Source organism: Gopherus evgoodei, chromosome 7 (assembly GCF_007399415.2).
Source record: "Gopherus evgoodei ecotype Sinaloan lineage chromosome 7, rGopEvg1_v1.p, whole genome shotgun sequence".
NCBI lineage: Eukaryota > Metazoa > Chordata > Testudines > Testudinidae > Gopherus > Gopherus evgoodei.
Window position 1 is genome coordinate 28,401,345 of NC_044328.1, and position 23,054 is coordinate 28,424,398.

The 23,054-nt window shown below is 42.1% G+C and overlaps 1 protein-coding gene across 4 annotated transcripts in view; it reads right to left on the reverse strand.

Annotated features, from left to right (window-relative positions):
* STK32C (serine/threonine kinase 32C) overlaps nucleotides 1-23,054 on the reverse strand; it is a 225,026-nt gene that overhangs the window by 166,622 nt on the left and 35,350 nt on the right. The window contains exon 1 of one of the 4 annotated variants that reach the window (XM_030570517.1): nucleotides 3,933-3,965. The exons of the other annotated variants lie outside the window; for them this stretch is intronic. Coding sequence (XP_030426377.1) covers nucleotide 3,933 — 1 coding nt within the window. The 5' untranslated portion in view covers nucleotides 3,934-3,965. Of the gene's footprint in view, nucleotides 1-3,932; nucleotides 3,966-23,054 lie in introns of those variants that run through there. 4 annotated transcript variants of the gene reach the window in all.

Below are 23,054 nucleotides of genomic sequence, written 5' to 3' on the forward strand. Positions count from 1 at the left end.
AATATTGATGATTTGGAATGGAAAGATTGCTACAGCTGTCCTTTGCTACTACAAGTGGAGTGTTATTTTAAATTGATTATAAGAGTTTAAAATCCGGCAGAAGGGAAATATGTAACAAGAGGTCCTACATGCTCTTGCTAAAGCCTTGTGAAGAGAGACTTCAGGACTGTTGCACTATACAAGTAGTGCCCCCTCTCCACCTGGTTACCTTCTTTAATGCCAATCTGCTTACAGGTTTTGATGGCTAGGCCTGGGTTCTTCTGGATTCTGCCACCCACTCAGCATGCTGTATCTTCTTTATTCTTCTATATGAATTTTTTGGGTGGTGTCTCTATCTTCCCCCTCATCCCCCGCTCCTTCCTAGCAGGGTCACCAGGGCATCTTGGGAAGAAAATTCTAATCACATTGGTAACCCCCGCTTACTTGCCAGATAGTTGGAAACTCCCAAGAAATAAAACATATAGATGCTGTATTCAACATAGTAATTATATTAAACAGGAGACAAATATAACAGGGTAAAACATTATTCTTAGGGTCACTGGTGCCCATGCTGATAATACCTGTGACTTTCCCCAGTCACAGGACCTGATGTAGCAAATGTAAGATTTGTGGCCCGTTGGTACATGTACTTTTTTGGGGACCACACTATCTTCTCTGCAGTTGTTTAGCAGTGTGGTTGACTGGGTTCAGTACAGCCCAAAAGACTCATAAGTGGGAGGAGGTGGTTAGTCCCTCCAAAGGCTTAATAGGCAGCAGGTTATAAAATTCCCCAAACCCTAACTCCCTAGCTTGAGGACACAGTTCAGGGAAGAGGGGGGGTCCCCAAAACAAGTTCCCTGACTAACTAAAAGATGGTGCACTCACAAACTCCATGAATGATCCTCAGGTTCAGAGATGACTCTGGACTCCTCAGTCACTGCAGAGGGGCTGATCTCTGCTGGCAGAGATCCTCTTCAGGCAGGAGTCAGGCTGCTTTTGGTCCCAGGATTTCCTCCGACCACAAAGCAGTGCAGGGCTCAAAGTGCAGATTACAGTTTGGATTTTAGTGTAGTTGTGTAGTCTCCTAGCCCAGCGTCCAGACACACACACAGCAGGCAGCAGTCATGGGCTAGCAGCCAGAGCAGAGCTGACCAGGTGGTGACTGGTTTCACCTAGAGAGCTGGACGGCCAACTCAGCCTGGCTGGGGAAGTTTCCCAGCAAAATTCTACAAACTGAGAGTCATCAGTGGAGAAGGAAAAGCCCAGCTGAGGGATCTTGCTTTCAGACCCCTAGAGGCCTGTTCTCAGGGGGAACCCTGCATGCAAGCCTTGGACCAGGGCCAGCTTTATGACCCACGGGGCCTGATTGGAAGGGGGCCCCACTCCAGGGGTCTTTAGCAGCATTTCAGTGGCAGGGGGTCTGCTCTGGGTTTTCCATGGCACCAAAGGACCCCCCACTGCCAAAATGCCACCAAAGATCCCCAGAGCAGACCCTCCATTGAAATGCTGCCAAAGACCCCCAGGTGGGGCCCTCTTCAGCATGGGGCCCGATTCCAGAGAATTGGGTGAATCGCTTAAAGCCAGCCCTGCCTGGGACTCACCAGCTCCCCACACAGCCAGTCCTTCCCTTGCCCTGGCTGGCTCCAGACTGACTAAAAAATAGCTTCTCCCCTTTCCTGAGCTCCCTGGGAAAGGCATCTCACTCCCTATTGGTTGCCAAACAAACTCTGAGTCTGCCTTGGCTCCTCCTCACTACCAGAGACAGTGTGCCTCTCCCTGAGCTTCCAGCAGACACAGCCCCAGGAATCTAGGTAATCCCCTGGGGGTTATATACAGAAATCCAAATCATGATCATGCAAACAATTCATCTTCAGTTTTGTGAGTAGCACTATTGTAGTCAATGAAACTACTAAGATAAGTGCTCACTGTAATAAATAAAAATTCCAACTCAGTCTCGTTATCTTTTTTTATTAACATGCCCCTACTCTGTTTTACAACCATTGAATAAAGAAAGTGAAGTCATTAATATAAGTAATATTGAATCTGTTGCCCTTGTTCCTAGTGAGTAGTATGTTACTGCATGAACAGCCACATTGAATTCTAAAGCCAATTGAAGGATGAGGTATTTCTCAAAAGGTCTGAGCCAATGCCGATTGGAATCATTGGTATTCTTTCCATTGACTTCAGTGGGCACCGAATTAGGTCCATTTGAGTAAATGTTGCAGGTAGATATATAGTAAATATGAGGCCCTGATTTTGAGAGGGCACAGAAAAGAATAAAAATCTAGATTACAAATTGAAGTCTCAGAGACATGATCAAAATGTGGTGGAAGCCAAAACATTTTGGCAATACAAAGCAAGTTGTAAAACATTAATTTGCTTCTAAACCAGAGAAATTAGCCCTGATATTTTTCCTCTTTGCTGCTTAACTGAATAATAAAACCTGTATATAAACAACATTAGAGATGAAGTACAAAGATGCTCAAGAGAAACATAAACACATGCTACTCCTCATACTGCGTATATATGCAGGATGCCAGCTATACCATATGGGGTGCAAATATCTGTCACAACAGTGTGAGAGGGATAGATAGACAGCTTTATCTCTGGATTTTCTTCTTTTCATTTTATTTGCATCTCATCATCGTTATTCTAATACAATAGTTCTAGTTATTTTCCTTCTTCAATACTGATAAAGGTCAACAGAAAATAGTGGAAAGCATATTTTAAATGTCAAGAAAAATACTGCCAAAACCAAAAATAAGCCCAACATGCTATTAAATCAGGAAAAATGCAAATTGACCGAATGCACCTCCAATATATAGCTAGGAATAAGATCCTATAACAAACTCTGGGCTTGTGATTTCTCATGAGTGTGCATTCAGGAGGATAATGAAAAGATTCCTCTCTGTCAGAATGAAAATGAAAGTGCTACACACCTGTGTCTGAACCAAGGCTACTCAGTGTGTACCCAGCTGGCCACATCCGTCCCTCCATTAAATGAATCTGTGGTTCCTAAAGTCTTTTGGAATGGGATTTTCAAAAGCCTTTAACATTGGCTTAACTTCGCTCCCATTGATATTAATTGCACAACTCAATGGGAGCAAATTTAGGCTAACATTGAGCCCTTTTGAAAATCCAAATCCTAATGAATAGGAAAAAAATCAAAATATCTGTATAAATTCTCTTGATTTTAATTATATATTTATAGGCTATTTACATAGTAAAAATATACTTATTACACACTAATTATTAAATGCAATGTCATCACCAGTATAACATTACAAGAGAGCACTATAATTGTTTTCATGTTAGTACAGCAGATTACTTTTTTTCCCCCCCACCAATTAAATCTTGAGAGTAGGTACTTATAAAGCCAGAGACTGACTGACAGCCAAAAACTAAGCCTCTGTTTTGGAAAACAGTGACATGTGGCAATCCCCACTATTTTAAGGCAGCTCATTCTGAGCTTTAATTTAACATAAATATTGTATTTCTTCTTGAACATCTGAAGTTACTATAACTGAAATATTTTTTTGTTCGTTTACTTTGTGCATTTCCCAACACTTTGTGAATAGTGAGTTTCATTGTTTTCACTGTATGATAAATCAGACACTAACTTTCCCCTGTTATCTGAATTCAGAGGGAGACAAACTTCGTGTTGTTATTGTTTTAATAGGAAAAATTGATTACGAAACCACATAAATTGGCAGGGGGACTTTTGAGTACCTGAAATTACTTTTAACTTACTTTTTTAATGCCTATATTTTAACTGGACAGCGCCTCTTTATTATCAGTGTCCCACATTACTAAACATCCTTGTAGCAAAATATACTACAAAACATTCTCCAGCACATTAGAAAGTTATTTCATAAATAATTAAAACAATTGTCAAACAAATAAACTATACATATACAAACACACACACACAGAGATTGAGATTGTTCACTCACTACTGGAAATTTGCAACAGAGAAGGAAGGGATCTGTTGTTGGATGGTAGATGTGACTGGGGTGCTGTGGAGAAGGCAAAGTTAGGGTTGTGGATTGCAAGGGTTGGGTGATGGCTGATTTTCTGGCTTTGATGGTGGTATCTGCACTCGAGCAATCTTCACTGGTTTTTAAAGAAGTTTTCTGTAAGAAAGTCATGCAGGCTTTGTAATTTATTCTGTTTGTAAGGAGCTCATGCAGCCTATGCATTAATTGTAATTAAATTAGTACCGCTTACCCCCTATTGGCTATTGCTTACCAGAGACCGCCCACACTAGCTATATACGAACTCAACATGTGCCAGTCAGTACCTACCCAATGCAATGGTTACTTAATTCCTTATCTGCTAGATGCTGTTCTAGGACTAAAGCAGTGGTCTCCAAACTGTGGGGCATGCCCCCCTCGTGGGAGCACAGAGAAACATTCAGGGGGCACGTGGAGGAGTCTGGACCAGCCCCCATGAAGTAGGGGAGACTACCACCCAGTCCCTCTCTGCCCCCAGGCCAGTTCTGTCTCTAGTGCCAGTTCCACCTTCAGCACAAGATCCACTGCTGAAGAAGCCTTGGCTATGCTGTAATGGCAGGAAGGGGGGGGAACATGAACAGATTTCATTACTGATAAGCGAGGAGCCACCGAACTAAAGCCTGATGCCGCTTCAGCTGAACTGGAGTCCGTTGCGTTATATTGTCCCAGGACATTTTTTGGCCAGGAGCTCTATAAACTCACGTGAGAATGAACAGAAACTAAAATGGTGTGCCTGTGGTTACAGCTGAAGAATTTTAGTGGAAATAAAAAAGCACCTTTACTGAAGTGCTTGGGAGAACCTTCTTAGTTGTGGAATGCTTTTATCCAGTCACTGGCTAACTAGTATCAATCAACCTTAGCAGAGACAATCATTTCTTAAAGACATCTTACCAACCTCTGACCATAGTGGACTCTGTTTTATTTACAGACTGACCCATGATGGAACACTGGGACTAAAACCCCTCTGAATGTTAGGAAAGTTCACATGTAAGTCTGACTCCAACCTGAACTTCGGCTTTGACCCACAGGTGAAACAGATGCATTTTCTTGTTAAAACTTGCTACGTAGTATTGGTCCAACTCTCATGCGACTACTATTAAAGGAGCTCTTCCTAATTGACACACATATTATAGAATCATAGAATAGTGGGTTTGGAAGAGACCTCAGGAGATCATCTAGTCCAATCCCCTGCTCAAAGCAGGAGCAACCCCAACTAAATCATCCCATCCAGGGCTTTGTCAAGCCAGGCCTTAAAAAACTCTAAGGATGGACATTCCACCACCTCCCTAGGTAGCCCATTCCATTGCTTCACCACCCTCCTAGTGAAATAGTGTTTCCTAATATCCAACCTATACCTCCCTCATTGCAACTTGAGACCTTTGCTCCTTGTTCTGTCATCTGCCACCACTGAGAACAGCCTAATCCATCCTCTTTGGAACCTCCCTTCAGGCAGTTGAAGGCTGCTATCAAATCCCCCTCACTCTTCTTTTCTGCAGACTAAATAAGTCCTGTTCCCTCAGCCTCTCCTCATAAGTCATGTGCCCCCTAATCATTTTCGTTGCCCTCCACTGGACTCTCTCCATTTTGTCCACATCCTTTCTGTAGTGGGGAGCCCAAAACTGGATGCAATACTCCAGCTGTGGCCTCACCAGTGCAGAATAGAGGGGAATAATCACTTCCCCCGGTCTGCTGGCAATGTTCCTACTAATGCAGCCCAGTATGCCGTTAGCCTTCTTGGCAGCAAGGGCACACTGTTGACTCATATCCAGCTTCTTGTCTACTGTAAGCCCCAGGTCCTTTTCTGCAGAACTGCCACTTAGCCAGTTGGTCCCTAGCCTGTAGCAGTGCATGGGATTGTTCCATCCTCAGTGCAGGATTCTGCATTTGTCCTTCTTGAACCTCATCAGATTTCTTTTAGACCAATCCTCCAATTTGTCTAGGTCACTCTGGACCCTATCCCTACCCTTCAGCATATCTACCTCTTCCCCTCTCCCTTCCCCTTCCTTCCTCCCCAGCTTAGTTTCATCTGCAAACTTGCTGAGGGTGCAATGCATTCCATCAGCCGGATCATTAATGAAGATGTTGAACAAAATGGGCCCCAGGACAGACCCCTGGGGCACTCTGCTTGATACCAGCTGCCAGGTCCAGGACAAGGCTTTCATATGCCTTCGTTCAGCTCAGCAAGAGAGGTGACACATCAACAGCAGCCAACAGGAGAAGCAGCACAGACTAAGTGGTGCTTTCAGAGAATTTGCCATATTCATACAAAACTTCCATTCAAACTTGGTAAAAGGGTTGCCCAAGGGAACACTTGAAGATTCAGCCTTCTTACTAATGTTGGAATGATGAATCAGACTATGGACAGCAACAGGGATGGAAGAGATGAGGAGAAAGAAGAGAGGCTGAAGGAAGAGAGGGGAAAAGAGAATCAAAATATTATATTGGGCCTAATTTTCAGTCAAAATAAAACCTGTAGGGCCACTCTGGCAGTGTAAAGGGCTTCTAAAGGGGTCAGAAATGACCACCTGAGAATGCTCCATGAGCAGGGACCATCCCCAGTCAGTGCACAGCTAAAGGTAGAGGTATAAGGGCTCTGTGCTAGCCCCACTCCTATCCTGTGGCATTGGGGGCTGTGAGGAAACAGCTATTTCCTGCTTCCCATGGGCATTAGAGCATAAATTACAGCAGCCTTGACACTATAACTTGCACTGGGGGCTGGGCAAATCTCCTGCTACCCCAGAATACGGGCAATACAAATGTGGCTTAAAGCTACCTTTGCTCCACCCCCCACTGCACCCACCCTCTATTCCTGCATCAAGGGAAACAGAGTAATGGATAATCAGGCTTGTTGAATTTTTAGAAATATGTGGCTACAGTATCTAAGATCTTGACAGAAATGAACAACAGCATAATTTATCACAGCTAGAAGAACCAACCCAACTAAATCCAAGAGCAAGAGCACAATAAACAATCCAATAATAAAGACAAACTGAAAAGGAAACTGTCATTTTGGGGATCACTCAAACCAGTGAGGGATTCTGTCACTGCCTTCCTTGTAACTCTGGGTGCCTTAATGATATGCTGCTATGGCTGAGAGCTCTGACAAAAGTAGCCAGCCTATAAGCATAAAGGTCTCAACCCTGGGTTCCACCTCCCTAGTTACTGCTTGCAGGGTGACCTCACTAGCCCTTTTGATCACAAGTCCCCACAAATCTGTCTCTCTCTGAGTTCTTAACTACCAGACACTTGGGCTTTTCCCCTCTGGTTCATCACCCTGTAGGAGTGAAAGCTACTCCCCCATTATCAGTTCATTTGGGCATATACATTCCACACAATTTGCACACCAAAGACCTGCGTGGGGTAAAAACAAACAAAAGATTTTATTTTAAAAAATCAGATTCAAAAGATGAAATAGTAAGGGAAAGCAAATGTATACATGTTATATCACAAATAAGCCTAAAGATACAATTCTCAGGCTTTACACTTCTATACTAGCTAAATTCTCTTTTCTAATACAAGTTATCTATAGTCTCTGAACAGTTTCCCAGCATGCCCTCTGTCCTAGAGGGGATCCAATGTTTCATGGACAGCACCCTACTTAAACACAGTCCTCAGTTTCGGGATAGCCTTCACTTCAAACCCCCTTCCCTTTTAAATAGGGTTCAGTGTCCTTCCCCCCTCCCCACCACACACACACACACACACACACTTTCTCTCAGACTCTGGTAAGTCATGGTTACACAGAACAGGGAGAGGCGGGGGGGGACGGACGACTCCTTCCTTCCTTATTTTTCCAAGAGTGGGGTTTTCTTTTGAGTTTCAATTTTTTTCCAGTAATTTTAAATGGTCCACCACTGTCTTTCACTAGATTGTACAATGCTAGGTGCATTTAGTTTCATGTAAAGGTGCCCCTCTCTACCTGATTACTTCACTCCCAGTTGTGAGGTGATGCTGCAGTTGCATCATAAATACAGTTATAATGTTCTACACATATACACATGTATACATTCATAACCTGTATACATGTCTAGTGCCCTACCAAATTCAGTCCATTTTGGTCAATTTCACGGTCTTTGTCTGTTTGTCTGTTAGTCTATAAGGTGCCACAGGATTCTTTGCTGCTTTTACAGATCCAGACTAACAAGGCTACCCCTCTGATACTTCATGGTCTTAGGATTTTAAAAATTGTAAATTTAATTATTTCAACTATTTAAAGCTGAAATTTCTGAGTGTTGTAACTGTAGGGGTCCTGACCCAAAAGAAATTGAGGGGAGGGGAAATCGCTGCTGGTGACAGTGCTGCCTTCAGAACTGGGCAGCTGCAGAGCCACAGCTTCTGGCTGGGAGTCCAGCTCTGAAGGCAGAGCCGCTGCCAGCCTCAGCACAGAAGTAACGGTGGCATGGTATGGTATTGCCACTCTTACTTCTGCACTGCTGCTGGCAGGACTCCCAGCCAATAGCCACCTCTCTCCAGCCACTCACTTCTGAACGAAGCACAAAAGTGAGGGTGGCAATACCATAACCCCCCTAAAATAACCTTGCACCCCCCTGCAACTCCCTTTTGGGTCAGGATCCCGAATTTGAGCAATGCTGGTCTCCCTTCTGAAATCTGGTAAAAGCACACAGAAGTCCAGAATTCACGGCCCAGGACGCATTTTTCATGGCTGTGAATTTGGTAGGATGCTATGTATCTCCTAATGACCATCAAGTTCAGAACATTACAAGCTTTCATAAAAAAGACTTTACCTGACATATTTATATAAAACAACATTCTATACAACCAGTTGATTCAGTTGCTTATTTGTTGGGGTTCAAACCCCCTATTCTCCCTTTAGGGTGTCTGGACTCTGTCACAGAAACTGTCTCACCCTAAAGGTGTGTCCCAGATATATGCTGGCAAATAGTTATGGAAGAGTGAGCCAGAACTTGCTTGAAAGAGAACAGTTTGCCTCCCAACCATTTCGCAGTATAAACCAGGACTCTCAGCAGGTCCAACTTTATCTCTCTAGCTGCCACACAGAGACCCAAGGCAAAATGGTCCCTCAAGAAGAAAAGAGCATTTTTGTTTTCTTGCCCTCACGCATACCAGAAGACATTCAAGATGCATCCTTTGTATGATTGCACATCCAACAGTAATTACAGAAAAGAGCTTAAAATACTGGACTCTTTTGGTCTACCTTAAAATTGAAAATAGTCATTTTTATGGAACCCATGTAAACCAATATTTTGTTCTGGATCTAACTGGTTAACTAACAAACATTATTTCCAGAGAAGTGCTGACAACATTTGATGCTGCTAATTCACAAACATGTTTTCACAGAAGATGCTTCAAAAGCTTAGGTAGCTGTTGCTGTTAAAAGCGATACACATTTTGGACAATGTCCTCACATATTTAAATCACAAAAATGAATATCCCTAAGGACTCCAGAATTAAAGTTGCAGACTCGTAGAGTGGTATATTTAAGCTAAGCAGCAGTTTCCCTGGGTTAATGCTTTGGATCTTGCAGCACATCTCTACCATGCAGGAGACAGCTTCAAGAGCAAACTCATGCTGTACACTATACAAGCTGGCAGAGGATGTGTACATCAAAGAAAAAATGCACTTGACCTGATTGCATTACTTAGAGAGCTTTCCTCTACAAGCCAATTTAAAAAGCAAGAGCGGGACTGGATCCAAAGCAACATGCACTTGCCTTCCTGCCTGCAGCTCATTTACAGGAATGGGAAGAAAGAATAATGAAACAGAAGAGAATAGGGGAGGATGAAAGTAAATGAAATGAAATCTGATGTCAAAAATGAATGGAAAGCTGTCCATAGACCACAGGAGGAGTGGAATCCCATCTCGCTCACCACCCTTCCCTCCTAGTTTTTTCTCCCCCTTTTCCCTTCCCAATTTTTCTGCATAATCCTTTGAGGGGTTGGGCCTTAATCTCTCTGACTCAGTTCTCAGTGTGTGAAATTGTGATGGTGGTAATGTTTCCCTAACCCATGCAGCTAGTGGGAAGAGAACTTTGTGACTAATTGGAAGGCACTCTGATATTATAGTGATAAGAGCCATATATGTAGACTCCTCATGTACAGTGGGATAAGATCAGAATCATGTCCATAGTTTCCTTCCAGATCCCTATTCCCAAATCCTCACCTTTCTCCTCCTTTTTTCCACCATGTCCCTCATCTGAAATATGAAAATATTTCACTGAAAATACCAATAGCATGATGTCTTCCAGTGGGATCAAAAAACCCTGCTGCTTCAAAGGGAGCTGCATGTCACTATAGAAAAAGTTAACGGAAGCAAGGCAAACCAGATGAATATGTAATTGTTAAAGAGATGCTCTGCAGAATACATGTACACTGTTGTATAAGTACACAACTGACACTGGCCTTACCAAATTAAACAATGTCAGGAAATATTGCAGATAAAAATACCGTTTAAGAATATGACTGGACATGGATGCCAGAATCCGTAATGCAAATTTGTGATGTGTTCAGATAGCCAGAGGAAATGATCTAGTTTAATTCACCTTCCAATGGGTGTATCCATCCACTTGTGTTATTTCAGTCTAGCATTATCTTTCTGAGAGGCATTTGTAGGAGGAAGAGATTTACATTGGTTAGATACATGTTAAAGGACAGCGGTAGTCAATAGGCAGACCAAGGACCAAACTGCTTTTGAATGGACCCTGAAATATTTTTCTTTACTTTATTATCATCATCATCGTTATTTTAATTATTTTCTGGAGTCTGGTCCTTGACTACACCTTGACCAAGAAATTTGGACTTTGATACAAAATAATTGACTACCTTTATTATAGGGGGCTGGATGGCATTACTATTATTTATTATGTGTATTACTACAGCACCTAATTACAGATGAGGACCATACTGTGCTAGACACTGTACAACAGAAGAAAAAGACAATCCTGGCCTCAGATGGATGGGGAAGAACAATGAAACAGTAAAACAATATTGGTCAGTATGATAGGCTGTGGTCTCTGCACATCAGTAATCTAAATGTCAAGTTTTTTTGTAGCCTCATGGCAAAGAGTTTTGCAGAAGGATTTGAATGTGGATAATGGGACAGCCTGGTGGATGTTTACAATGAATGCCTCCCAATGTGAGCAGAAGCATGAGAGACAGCACAAGGTGCTTGTTTGAAAATTTAACAAGTGGACCAGAGAGATCATATCATGGGATAATCTGACATGAGCACTGACAGCCTGATAGAGAATGAAAGACGATAGGCAGGGTGAGGATTGGCTGTGAAGGCCTTGAAAGTGAATACTAGCAGTTTAGATTTGATGCAACAGAGATGGGGGAGCCAGTGAAGGGTGACATGATCAAAGTGACGGGCTAGGGGAATGATCTTTACAGTAGCCTTCTGGATTGATATGACTGAGGCCCAACTGCATTAGTTAAGATCATACAGAAAAATGTTGCAGTAATTGATACATGAGAGGATTAGAGTCTGTATGAGTTTTAGTTGTGTAGATAAGAAAAGCAGGATCTCAGACGATATTCAGAAAAATCAGCAAGATTTAGATATAACCTAGATATCAGGACATAGAGAGAGGTCCAAGTTGATGCCCACGTTATAGCTTACAGTGACTGTGACATACCCAGAGTACAATCTAGACTGATGAACAGTTGTGTCACATTAGCCATCTTATCTGGAGCATCCTTTACACTGCATTGCTGCTGGAGCCACCACTTCTAGTCTGCTCACAGACAGTCTCCGGCATGTAACTCACTCCCAGCTATATTATATGAGTGGTGCAAGTCAGCCCCTCTTGAATCACACTGCACAGTAACACCAGCATACTCCCAATGCCAGATTTCCCCCCCAGAAATGTGTGTCTTGTACAACCAATCTTCTCCTGCTCATAAAAAGTCTGTCATTTTAATAGAAATTATATGCACAAATCCTGTTATCCCAAATACTCCAAGTCAAGCACACCAGATTAGATAATAAACTTGTTTGTTTTATTTTAACTACAAAGAAAGAGATTTCAAGTGAACACAATTAATGAGGCATAAAAGTCAGAATTGGTTACAAGAAAAATAAAGATAAAACACAACTAATGCCTAACTTAATAAATTAGGGTAAGTTCAAAGCAAAGTTCCTCTCACCACATGTTTCAGCAGTTCTACTGGCTGAACTTCTTTCAGTTAGGATCCTCCCCCAGTTCAACAGTGCTTCCTTTATTCTTCAGGTGTCATGAATGCCATAGGCAGAAAGAAAGAGAGGGATCCTTTGGGGTCTCTCCACTTTCTTTTTGTAGCCCTCTGCCTCCTTTGAAAAGCTTCTCCAGTTGGGAGCAGAGCTCCTGGCAGTCTCTCGGGAGAGGAACTCTATGCTGTTTCTTTGCTAAAATGTCAATTTTTCACCCATGTACCTTTTCCTGCCAATAAATAGCCACTTAGCACAAGCCTATTTGGCCTTGTTTACATCTGACTGAGGTATCACCTTGCCCTTTATCTCTGAGGAACTGGCTGGGCCACTCCCCAGACTTGGAACATGTCTTAGGGTATGGCTACACTTGCAGCTGTACAGCGCTGCCGTGGGAGCACTCCCGCGGCAGCGCTTTGAAGTGTGAGTGTGGTCGCGGCGCCAGCGATGGGAGAGAGCTTTCCCAGTGCTGCAGGTACTCCACCTCCCCGTGGAGATTAGCTTGCAGCGCTGGGAGCCGTGCTCCCAGCACTGGTGCACTGTTTACACTGGCACTTTGCAGCGCTGTAACTTGCTGCGCTCAGGGGTGTGTTTTTTCACACCCCTGAGCAAGAAAGTTGCAGCGCTGTAAAGCGCCAGTGTAGCCAAGGCCTTAGAATACTATACCATGGAATCTTATAACTGTATATGCAGTGTTGCCATGCACATTTTATCAGGACCAGCAAATTAGGAGTTTTCAAAGGATACCTCACAAGGTATACTTTGTACAAAGATTATTACGTTAGTGTGCAAGGGGTGAATACAAGGGTACAGACTGTCACGGTGACACACAGAATGGTGGTTTTATCCATGGAGATTGAGAAAAGTAGCTGCAGGAAGGGTTTAAAGTGGGGAAGATTAGGAGCTATGTTTTAGCCATGTTTAGCTTGAGTTTTGAGCCTACATAAAGTTGGTGCTTATAGGTTTACTTTTGTAATAAGCTTTAAACATGGTGCATACTGCGTTTTAGGAAACAAAACTCTTGAAGTGTTGAAGTGCCATGCAAAACTTTGAAAAACAATCTCATAGGAACATTTCTGCTTATATGTCTTTGACCTATCAGATACCCAACAAGTGCCTGTGAGAGACCTGGGTGGTTGGATCTACCTAGGTGGCCCCAGTTCAACCTTCAGTTTCCTTCTCAATTGTGGAGGGCCATAGAAGGATTAAAGAGTGTGAAGAACATGCTCCTGGGCTCTGTAGCTCATCAGGCCTAACTGCTGGGTATAAAAGAAGAAAAGAGAGCTTTGATAGCCTGTGTGACAAAGTTCTTCCTCTACCTTGGTGGGTCCTGCACTTATTGGCAGATTTGCTCACCTCAGTGATCTTCCCCACAGTCTGGATCAACTCCTCCTGTGTCTGATCAGGAGTTGAGAGGTTTGGGGGGAACCCGGGCCCACCCTCTACTCTGGGTTCCAGCCCAGGGCCCTGGGGATTGCAGCTGTCTATAGTTCCTCTTGTAATAGCTGCATGACAGTTACAACTCCCTGGGCTACTTCCCCATGGCCTCCTCCAAACATCTTCTTTATCCTCACCACAGGACCTTCCTCCTGGTGTCTGATAACACTTGTACTCCGTAGTCCTCCAGCAGCACAGCCTCTCACTCTCAGCTCCTTGTGCTTCTTGCTCCCAGCTCCTCACACACACTTCCTCTCCTCTAGCTCCTCCCTCCCTGACTGGAGTGAGCTCCTTTTTAAACCCAGGTGCCCTGATTAGCCTGCCTTGATTGGCTGCAGGTGTTCTAATCAGCCTGTCTGCCTTAAATGGTTCTAGCAGGTTCCTGATTACTCCAGTGCAGCCCCTGCTCTAGTCACTCAGGGAACAGAAAACTACTCAGCTAGTGACTAGTATATTTGCCCTCTACCAGACTCTTCTACCCCACTGGTTTAGATCTGTCACACCTGGTAGAGGAAAGATCAGACAGAGGAGGGAGCAAAGGTAGTTTGAATACCAGAAATATTTGGTGTTTACCTGGACTATTATACCCTAGCAAGGGGAAAGATATATTGGATTGATTATTAAGGTAAGGAATAAACAATGAGAAATTTTGAGTGAGTGTGTCTGGGTGCCTGTATCTCTAAAGATGCTATAATAAATATTTTTATTTTTTCATGGTTGAGAGGGCTCTTTAAAGAATGAGAAGATTACAGCCTGGCATGAGAGGTCAGGGAAATGAATGGAGCAGGTATAGTTTTGACATTTTATTTTGTTCACCTGCTTTTGTACATTTTAGATTCTACACACCAGCAGACCACACTGCTGTCTCCCATTTCTCTTGGAGCACCTTGCAATGTGAAAAGAGAAAAGTGATTTGGATTTGGAGTCTACTCTCCCATCATGTTTAGGGATTACTGCTAACCACAACCTTTGAAACAGGTCAGCAAAGTGAAGGGCAAGATTTAGAACTCCATATTTTTACTAATTCTAAAATAAAGAAGTGACTTACATTAAGCTCTGAGAGAGAAACCATTGTTAAAGTCAGTGCTGTTTACTTTTTGGAAGGGCACTGACACAGTATCTGATTATCTAAGGATACCCAAGGGAACCTCCATGCTAATTAAGAGAGGTGAATTAGCAATGTTAATAGTGAAGAGCTCTTTTCTGAGAATAATCTGAGTTGGTTACATTAAATCCAGTGACAAGAGAGACAATGTACTGGCTGTAATTGTTAGAGATCGGGAAGTAGCTCTGTATCTGTTTGCCAGAACAAAACAAAAATAGAGAGGGATACTAATTGCTTAAGGTCCATCAATGGCTATTAGCCAGGATGGCCAGGGATGGTGTCCCTAGCCTCTGTTTGCCAGAAGCCAGGAATGAGCGACAGGGAATGGATCACTTGATGATTACCTGTTCCGTCCATTCCCTCTGGGGCCCCTGGCATTGGCCATTGTCAGAAGACAGGATAATGGACTAGATGGACCTTCAGTCTGATCCAGTATGGCCGTTCTTATAATCTGTCTTGTTGTTTAACTGAATATTTAATTCAGAAAATTAATGCTGCAGTATTGTGAAGAAAGAAGGTAACTAGTCTTACAATGATGATATTGTGATTGATCATATTTAAAAGGGGAAAATATCCCTTATTTTTAAAATAGCTAGCCCTTCATCTGTTAACACTCGGGCTCAGATTCACAGAGGTATTTAGGCTTCTCACTTCCATTGATGTTTCCTTTTAGGCTTCTCTCTTCCATTGATTTTCCACTGATCTTTCTTTAAAGTGCTGTAGTACGGTTTGAGCCCTATAGGTAGAATAATCTGTAGCTCGGTATACAGTTCTGGGAGGTTAATTATCCTGATCAGGGCTGGTGATGATTAAGACTCTGGTGATCCAAACTGGAGACACAGGTCATTTCCCATACTTGCATGGAACTTCACTGACTTCAGTAGGGCTCTGCAGAAATACAAGGATCTGCTTACTTGGAACTTATCAGAAGAACAGCCTAAATTTCCCAAATCTTCTCCCAGTGAAGCTCAACAACTCTAGGAAAGCAGATGATTGTCCTCTGACCTTAACTTAGTGCTTGAACTGGCCATTAAAGCAACCATTTCTAGATGATTCTGACACTGTTTTCAAAAATGTACCTAGCTACATGATCTGGAAATATTCTGTGATCAAAAGACATTAACATTGTATTGCACTTCATAAACATAAGTTGTAAGATATGAACCTAAAACAGACTGTAGCTGGGTGGATTGTCTAATCTAGATGTCAGAAGTGTTTACTTTAAAAACTCACCCCCTATTGCTGTATAAAATGTCAGAAGTTGGCAATGGCAAAAGGGCACAGCTGATATACATGTTGAAAATAAATAAATAAATGGAACACCAAAGAAAGCAACCATGTGCTATTTTTTATCTGTGCTCTATTGTTATTTGAGAAAAATCAGACTGCTCTTTCATTCTTCTTCTCAGCCGATGAAGATGTGCTTCTATAAATATCCTCACTGCTGCAGACGAGGGTGGAATATCTAATAAGGCCAACATATCATTTGTTAGCTTTAACACAGAAGTCTGTGCCGTCCAGATGTGAAGATTTGCTGAGCACCCAAATGAGGTAGAGAACAAAAATAGCCAAAGCCACTGTTTTTTTTTAATACTTATTAAATACATATATTCTGTATTAAATTCAAAGGGCAAAACTTTGAACTCCGATACATGTATACACTCTCACAGATTAAAGTATTACATGGGATCATCCAAGGGCAGAATTTTACCCTTAATCTTGTGACTAGCACAAGTTTCTCTAATGTGGTTATAAACAATACATGCTGGTCTGAACATATTTATATTGATGTATTGACAAATCTGCAGTTAACTCCAGTGACATCAAAATGAGGAAAAGCAGGAAGCTTGAAGTCAATGGAGTCACTGTTCATTTATACTAGTATAACTAAAAGCAGAATTTATCACAAAGAGCAGTCTGTGCATAAATGCCTTTGAGGATTAGACCTGAATGAACATGAGCAATGTGATGCCATCTATTTTTTTGGCAAATCTTTCAACTAATTGAAAAGTGTACTTCCTGAAAATGTATGGTCTAATTTGGCTTTCAGTTGATGGTGTCTAACATGTAGTGGCTCTAAACTCTAACTGTATCTCACTAGTTAGAGGAACACTGCACCCTTTGGCTGAATTTGCTGTTTGGTTGGAAGATTTTTGCGAGTACATCATATTTCTATAGATATTTTTTTACAGATGGAACTGATGAGTGAAGTGAGAATCTACCAATATCTGCCTCTCTTGACTCCACAACTTCATCAACAAAACTCTTCAGCTTTTCATTTCTTCTGTAGCATATACTTTGTATGAAGAAGAGCCATTGCCAGACATATCTTTCCAAATAAACAAGCATGGATACCAATTAATGCATCAATTAACAGCTAGTGAGACAACAACTTGAGTCCCTAGGCGAGTGCTCCAACAGCTGAGCTCAAAGGCATGCACTTTTAGTTAGAAACCAGCAATTGCTTGGCTCTGAGTGCCTAGTAACATTGAGCATTGTTAAAGTCTGTCACGTGACCAGCTGTAGCCTAATGCATTCATCACATGGGAACTGTGAAGTAAAAATACTCCTACCACCCCCTTGCTGTGGGCAGAACAGCACACAGATAGTGAAACATCACAGCTAATTGACAACTAGTGGGACATCATGATTGAAAGGTGATAGTGCATAACATAGTGCAACATGACTGGCAGTTGATGTTGCATAACTGAAAAGCAAGTCTTCCAAGATGCTCTGGCATGGGGGAGGGCAGGAAAGTAGGCAATCACAACAGTAATAGCAGGATGGAGAATAATAGCACAGCTGAAGTTGGTTTAAAAATAACTTTCAGCAGCTCTACATTTATTAAAAAAAAAGCATTTTGAACAATATTTGCATGATCTTCTAAGACCCAGAGAGTCCCCTCTTTTCCCCAACTTTACACCTTCCCCCTGCCTCATAGCTCCTGGCCTTGCCACTTAGAAGTATTAGGCAACACTCCTTTCCACAAGAGGAAACCCAGCATCCAGTACCCCTGCTCTAATCACTCTTCCATTATTTATCCACTGTGAAACAGCTTCAATAAGAAAAACTGAGGGAGATGCATATCAAAATATCCCATAACTCAGTGGTTCAAGTACTTTGTGAGGTTAAAGACCCCCTATTTAAATTCTTTCCCCCTCTCTGGCAGAGAAGGGGGAATTGAACCTGCATCATCCACAACCAAGATGAGTGCTCTAATCACTTGACAAAAAGCTATAAGGTTATCCCCACCAGCAACTGTGATGTGGCACAAAGCAGATGCTTAACTCATTCCCACAAGAAATACCTTAGGCACTGAAGCTACCTCACTCCAGAAGACGGGTTCCCATTTGTGGATCACTAAGCAGAGCTAGGCACCTCCCAGCAGCTCAGACTGAGGCATCTATCCCAAGAAAGGGGCAGGGCTTAGCACACACCCCTCTCTTATCTCCCATTGGCTAGCTTAGGCAGCTCTTTCCCTAAAATGCAATCCACAAAACCCATCATGCTAAGTCACCTATCTCTCCCCATGTGTTGTATAGGGAGTTTAGGTACGTAACAGATTTGTGGACTGCAGTGTTGTTCCGGTGAGTGATTTTTCCAAGTTAGGTGCCATGATACTCAAGACTGCAACATCTAAATCCTTTTGTGTATCCCACCCTAAGTGCTTTGGGGTAGGGATTGCCTCTTGGAGTATGTTTGTACAACACCTAACACAATGGGGCCTTGATATCAGTTAGGATACCACAATGCAAATTAATAATAACAAAGTTACATTGGTGGCAATCTAGTCAGCCTTAGGTTCTTGCATCCAACATTCTTTCTGCTGGGATCTAACAGTCCTGTGTAAAGGGTTGGCACACTTGAAGTTTAGTGAGAGCAGTTGATCCTATAGAGACTGCCAGAGCTACTGAGCATTAAAAAAAAAGGGCTCCTGCTTGGGATTGGAGCACAATTTCTCTTGCTAAAATATTTACATTAATAAATTGGTCTACTGAATACAGTTTGTATTTAGTATGAGATTTAGCCTGTGAATTAGGATCTTCGTTATGTTTTCCCAAACATGTTCAGTATCCTTAATTATAAGTTAGCTAAGGGTTTTAAGTGTGAAACTAGTGAGAAAATAACTGTTGAAAAGGCTGCCTCAAATTCCAAATTTATGCTTTCAGTAACTTCAGATCCAGCTGGCTCAGTCTGTAAGTCAAAAGATGTTTTTACTACTTGCCATCACGGCAAATCCTGGGATGTGAAAATCAGCCTGGGTTCTTTCTGCCACTTTCACTGTTGCAAGTAATAATAAATATCAGCATTCAGATAAAAATGTTGTCAATCATGTACAAGCAAGATTAGAATCCACCTTTGTCTGCCACTGCTCTATTGAATCTGCAGAGCTAAGCGTGCAAAATGTTTTGGGGTTATATTAAATTAATCAGTATATAGTATAAAAATGATACATGGAATAGAGATGCCATTTTATATGGTTACCTTTCTGACTGTGAGGAAGCTTTTGAGACATTTTCTTATCTGAGCCAAAAGGAATGCAATGAAGGAAGTTTTTTTTCTGAATTTAAAAACTAAATTTGATTTGCTTGATTCCCATTTCTTTAGGTATTCACTATAAATTCAGTAAAGCTGTGAATAAAATCAGGAACTCTCTCTAATAAAACCAACCATCTCTGCAGTGGCAAGTTGCAACACACAGAACCTGGAAGAAAATTGGAACAAATATCTCATGAACAAACTGGGTTGCAGTAATAACAATTACCACACTACTGCCAAACACTGATAGTGAGGTAGATTCATATATCTGTAGTTCGTACAGGACAATTTTGAGTTATCTAGAAGGTTACTTACATTGTGTTTGTAAAATGGCTGTGTGTTTAACAGAAGGAGCTGTGTCCTGCACCCACTAAAGTCAACTGCAAAACTACTATTGACTTCAGTGGGTTAGGCGTAGTTCCTAGGGCCCCAAAAATAAAGATCATCTTGACATGCTAATCTTCTGGAGCTACTACCATGATGGGGGAGGTATAAAAACCAAAAAGGAATGTGTTGTTGTTATGATTTATGTTATGGCCATGCCCAGAGACGAGGGGCCATTGTACCTAAATATAGCAGGATATATTCTATATGCTCGTGACACAATATTATCCCTCAAAAAATATTGTAAAAAGACACACACTGAACTAAAATCAAGTACGCTTTTTGTGAAGGAGTGTATTCCCCCTTTAAGGGTTAGCCTGGGGCTCACAAACAGATCAGCCTGGGTGCAATTAAGGAGACACCCTGCTCTGCCCTGCTGACCTAGTTAAACAGAAAGAGGAAGTTGAGCAGTGGGGAAAAGGCTAAAAGTTGAACAGTCTGTAGAAGGAGATGCTCTTTCTCCAGCTGCAGAAGGCTAGGTGTACCAGGCACAGAGACTTTGTTTGGGACTTCTAATCTGGCAAATCAGAACCTGGGTTCTGAGGTAAGGGCCTTTGATTTGTTATTACATTTGATGGTTTCTTGGGGCTTCATTAAAGGAGACCCACTTCGTTTGAGTAGCTTGGTTTGGCTTCTCATTGCTTCGATTTGTGCAAGTGGATTGGTTGACACCCAGCTGGGGGACAGAAAGGTGAGGCTCAGCTGAAGTGACCTATTGGGCCAAAAGGGGGTGCTTAGGATGGCCCACCTTCTTACATTCTTCCATTTCAAAGGGTGGACAACTCTCCAAAACACTAATGAATCCTTGATTTACCTACCTTCTCTGTGATAAAACTAGTGTGGAGGGGTGTGTATCCTGTTAATTAACTTGTAGTTAATTTGTATGTAACTGACATACAGCTTTTTTTGTGTGACAACCATATCAACAAAATTATGATATTTGGAAAACAAACACCAACTCATTTTTTTATTCAGGTGCCATTGGTGCAATTTGCATTGCTAATAGATGGCTCTAATATGCTATCTTAAGCACAATCATTTCTTGATCCTGTAATTCATGAGGAAACAGACATGAACTCTTAAAATAGTTTTAGCTTGCATAAATGAATGGGCTGTTCTGACAGAGGTGGCTCAATAATTTAATGTCCCCGGGGAATTCTGCTATTCAATCAACTTACAATTTTTTTGGCATGTACAATTTAATGGAGGTTACACAAACTGGAGGCTGTGCAGTGTCCATTATTTTCAAAGGTTTTGAAAGGAAGACAAATCATAATAATCAGACATCTGCATGACAATCTTGATCGGCTCAGCCATAGTAATTCTTTCTTAGTGGAATGAAACAAAACAGTTTAGGTTAAAGAGAAAACATTTCAACTAAAGTCAACCACTTGAACTAATTTGTTTAATTCTGACCATTAACATGACCAACTCATTTTCCTTCAAAGAAATGAGTAAGCTGATGTAAACCAGATTTGAGTGTGTAAATATTAATGGTTATGCACTCAACTTTCCCTTAATGTGGCTAATCCTGGAACAGGAAAACAAAACAAGGCCTCAGTGATTCCTGTGCATTTGAAGGATGTCCTTTGAATAGTACAGATATAATCTTGGATAAGGGCAATGGCCCAATCCAGCTCCCCTTGGCATAAATGGCAAAATTCCCATTGACTTCAAAGGGAGCAAGATCAGGTCTCACGGCATATATCTATGCAGCCTGCAGCGGCGAGTCTCAGAGACCACATCAAAAGACCCAGGCTTGCACTGGGGCACTAAAAATAGCAATGTAGGTGGTAAGATTAGGGCTCTGAAGCTCAGGGAAGGACTTGGACTTCAAAACCTGAGCCAGGGTGTCTACAAGGCTGTTTTCAGAGTCCTTGTGCAAGCACACATATGCTGACATAGGCTCTAAGACTTGTTGCCACAGGCTGTATAAACATACCCATAGATATGAGAGGGAGGCATTGCTTACTCTTGCTTACCAACTCAGTTTATTTGTGTTAGCTCCCCTTGCTTTTTGTTTGTGGACTACCCTGGAAGGGGAGAGAGACTTTTGAAGTGACTTGGATGGAGGGCCAAGTCACAAGAAGATGCAGACCACCATAGTGGTGGAGCAACCATCAGTAGCAGACCCTAGTGGGCAGAGAGCTGCCACACCACACCCAGTCACAAGGAGGCACCAGAAGTGAGTTCACCAATTTACACAGTGATTTTCTTTTACGAAATTCCCTTTTAATGTTTGTTACTATTTTGGATTTAGGAACATAGGAGTTGCAAGACTGGATCAGACCAAAGCCTGTCTAGTTCAGCGTCCTGTCACTGACAGTGGCCTGTACCAGGTTTTTCAAGAGTTAGAGGCAGGAAATTCTGCAATAGGGTGTGGAATAAACTGCTTCAAGGGGAAATTTCCTCTAAACTCCCAACAGTTAAAAGTTGGCATAAACCTTGCAGCATGAGGATGAAAATAGGACCTTTCTCACTAGAGCTTAAAATCCCATTACACCTCTACCCTGATATAACTCTGTCCTTGGGAGCCAAAAAATCTTACTGTGTTAAAGGTGAAACCACATTATATCAAACTTGCTTTGATCTGCTGGAACACGCAGCCCCACCATCAGAGCGCTGCTTTACTGCATTATATCCGAATTCGTGTTACATCGGGTCACGTTATGTCAGGGTAGAAGTGTATAGATTCAGTAGAGGCTCTGACAAACAGCTCAACTTTAAAAAAGGCGGCAAACAAACCTAGTGGAAACAAACTTATCTGATTACTATTTGCTTGCAGGGGGCAGGTGGAATGAAAAACAGAATGAATTACAACTGCAGTGGCAATGGGTTAACAGCAAAGTTGTAGCCTTAACTTGGTATTTCCTTTTGTTTAGAAATCTTCATCCTTATATTAAATAACAAACGGAGAGAACATGTACAACACACCCATACTCGAGCAGAAATGGGGGGCAAAACGCATAAGCTTCTCAAATGTTTTTTGTACTCGACTTGGGCTATGAGCCCATTAGATTAATAAATCCTCCTCATTCCCAAATATAGCAATTTATAGAAAGAAAGTGGAAGCCTCCTCCTTTGACTCAAGTTGCCCCCCTTCAACTGGGGCCTCCACAACACCATGAGTAGGGGCTCCCACCATAACCAATGACTGGAACAGGAGCTTTACTCTGCACCTACTAGGGAAAAGGAATCCCACAGAATGCCCCTGTGCACCAATTGTTGGGGGATTGGGACTCTCACTTTCAAAGGGATTTTGAAAATAGAGAGATGCCTGACAGGGCCTATCTGTCCCCTCTCTAGCCTGCAAGAGCTAAGGGATTTGTGCAGCCTATACAGCTGCACCCCCTCAGTGAAGGGAATGGATAGGTAATGGATCCATCAGCATTTCATAGATAATTATGGTGTGTGAAAATCAGCTCATTCAC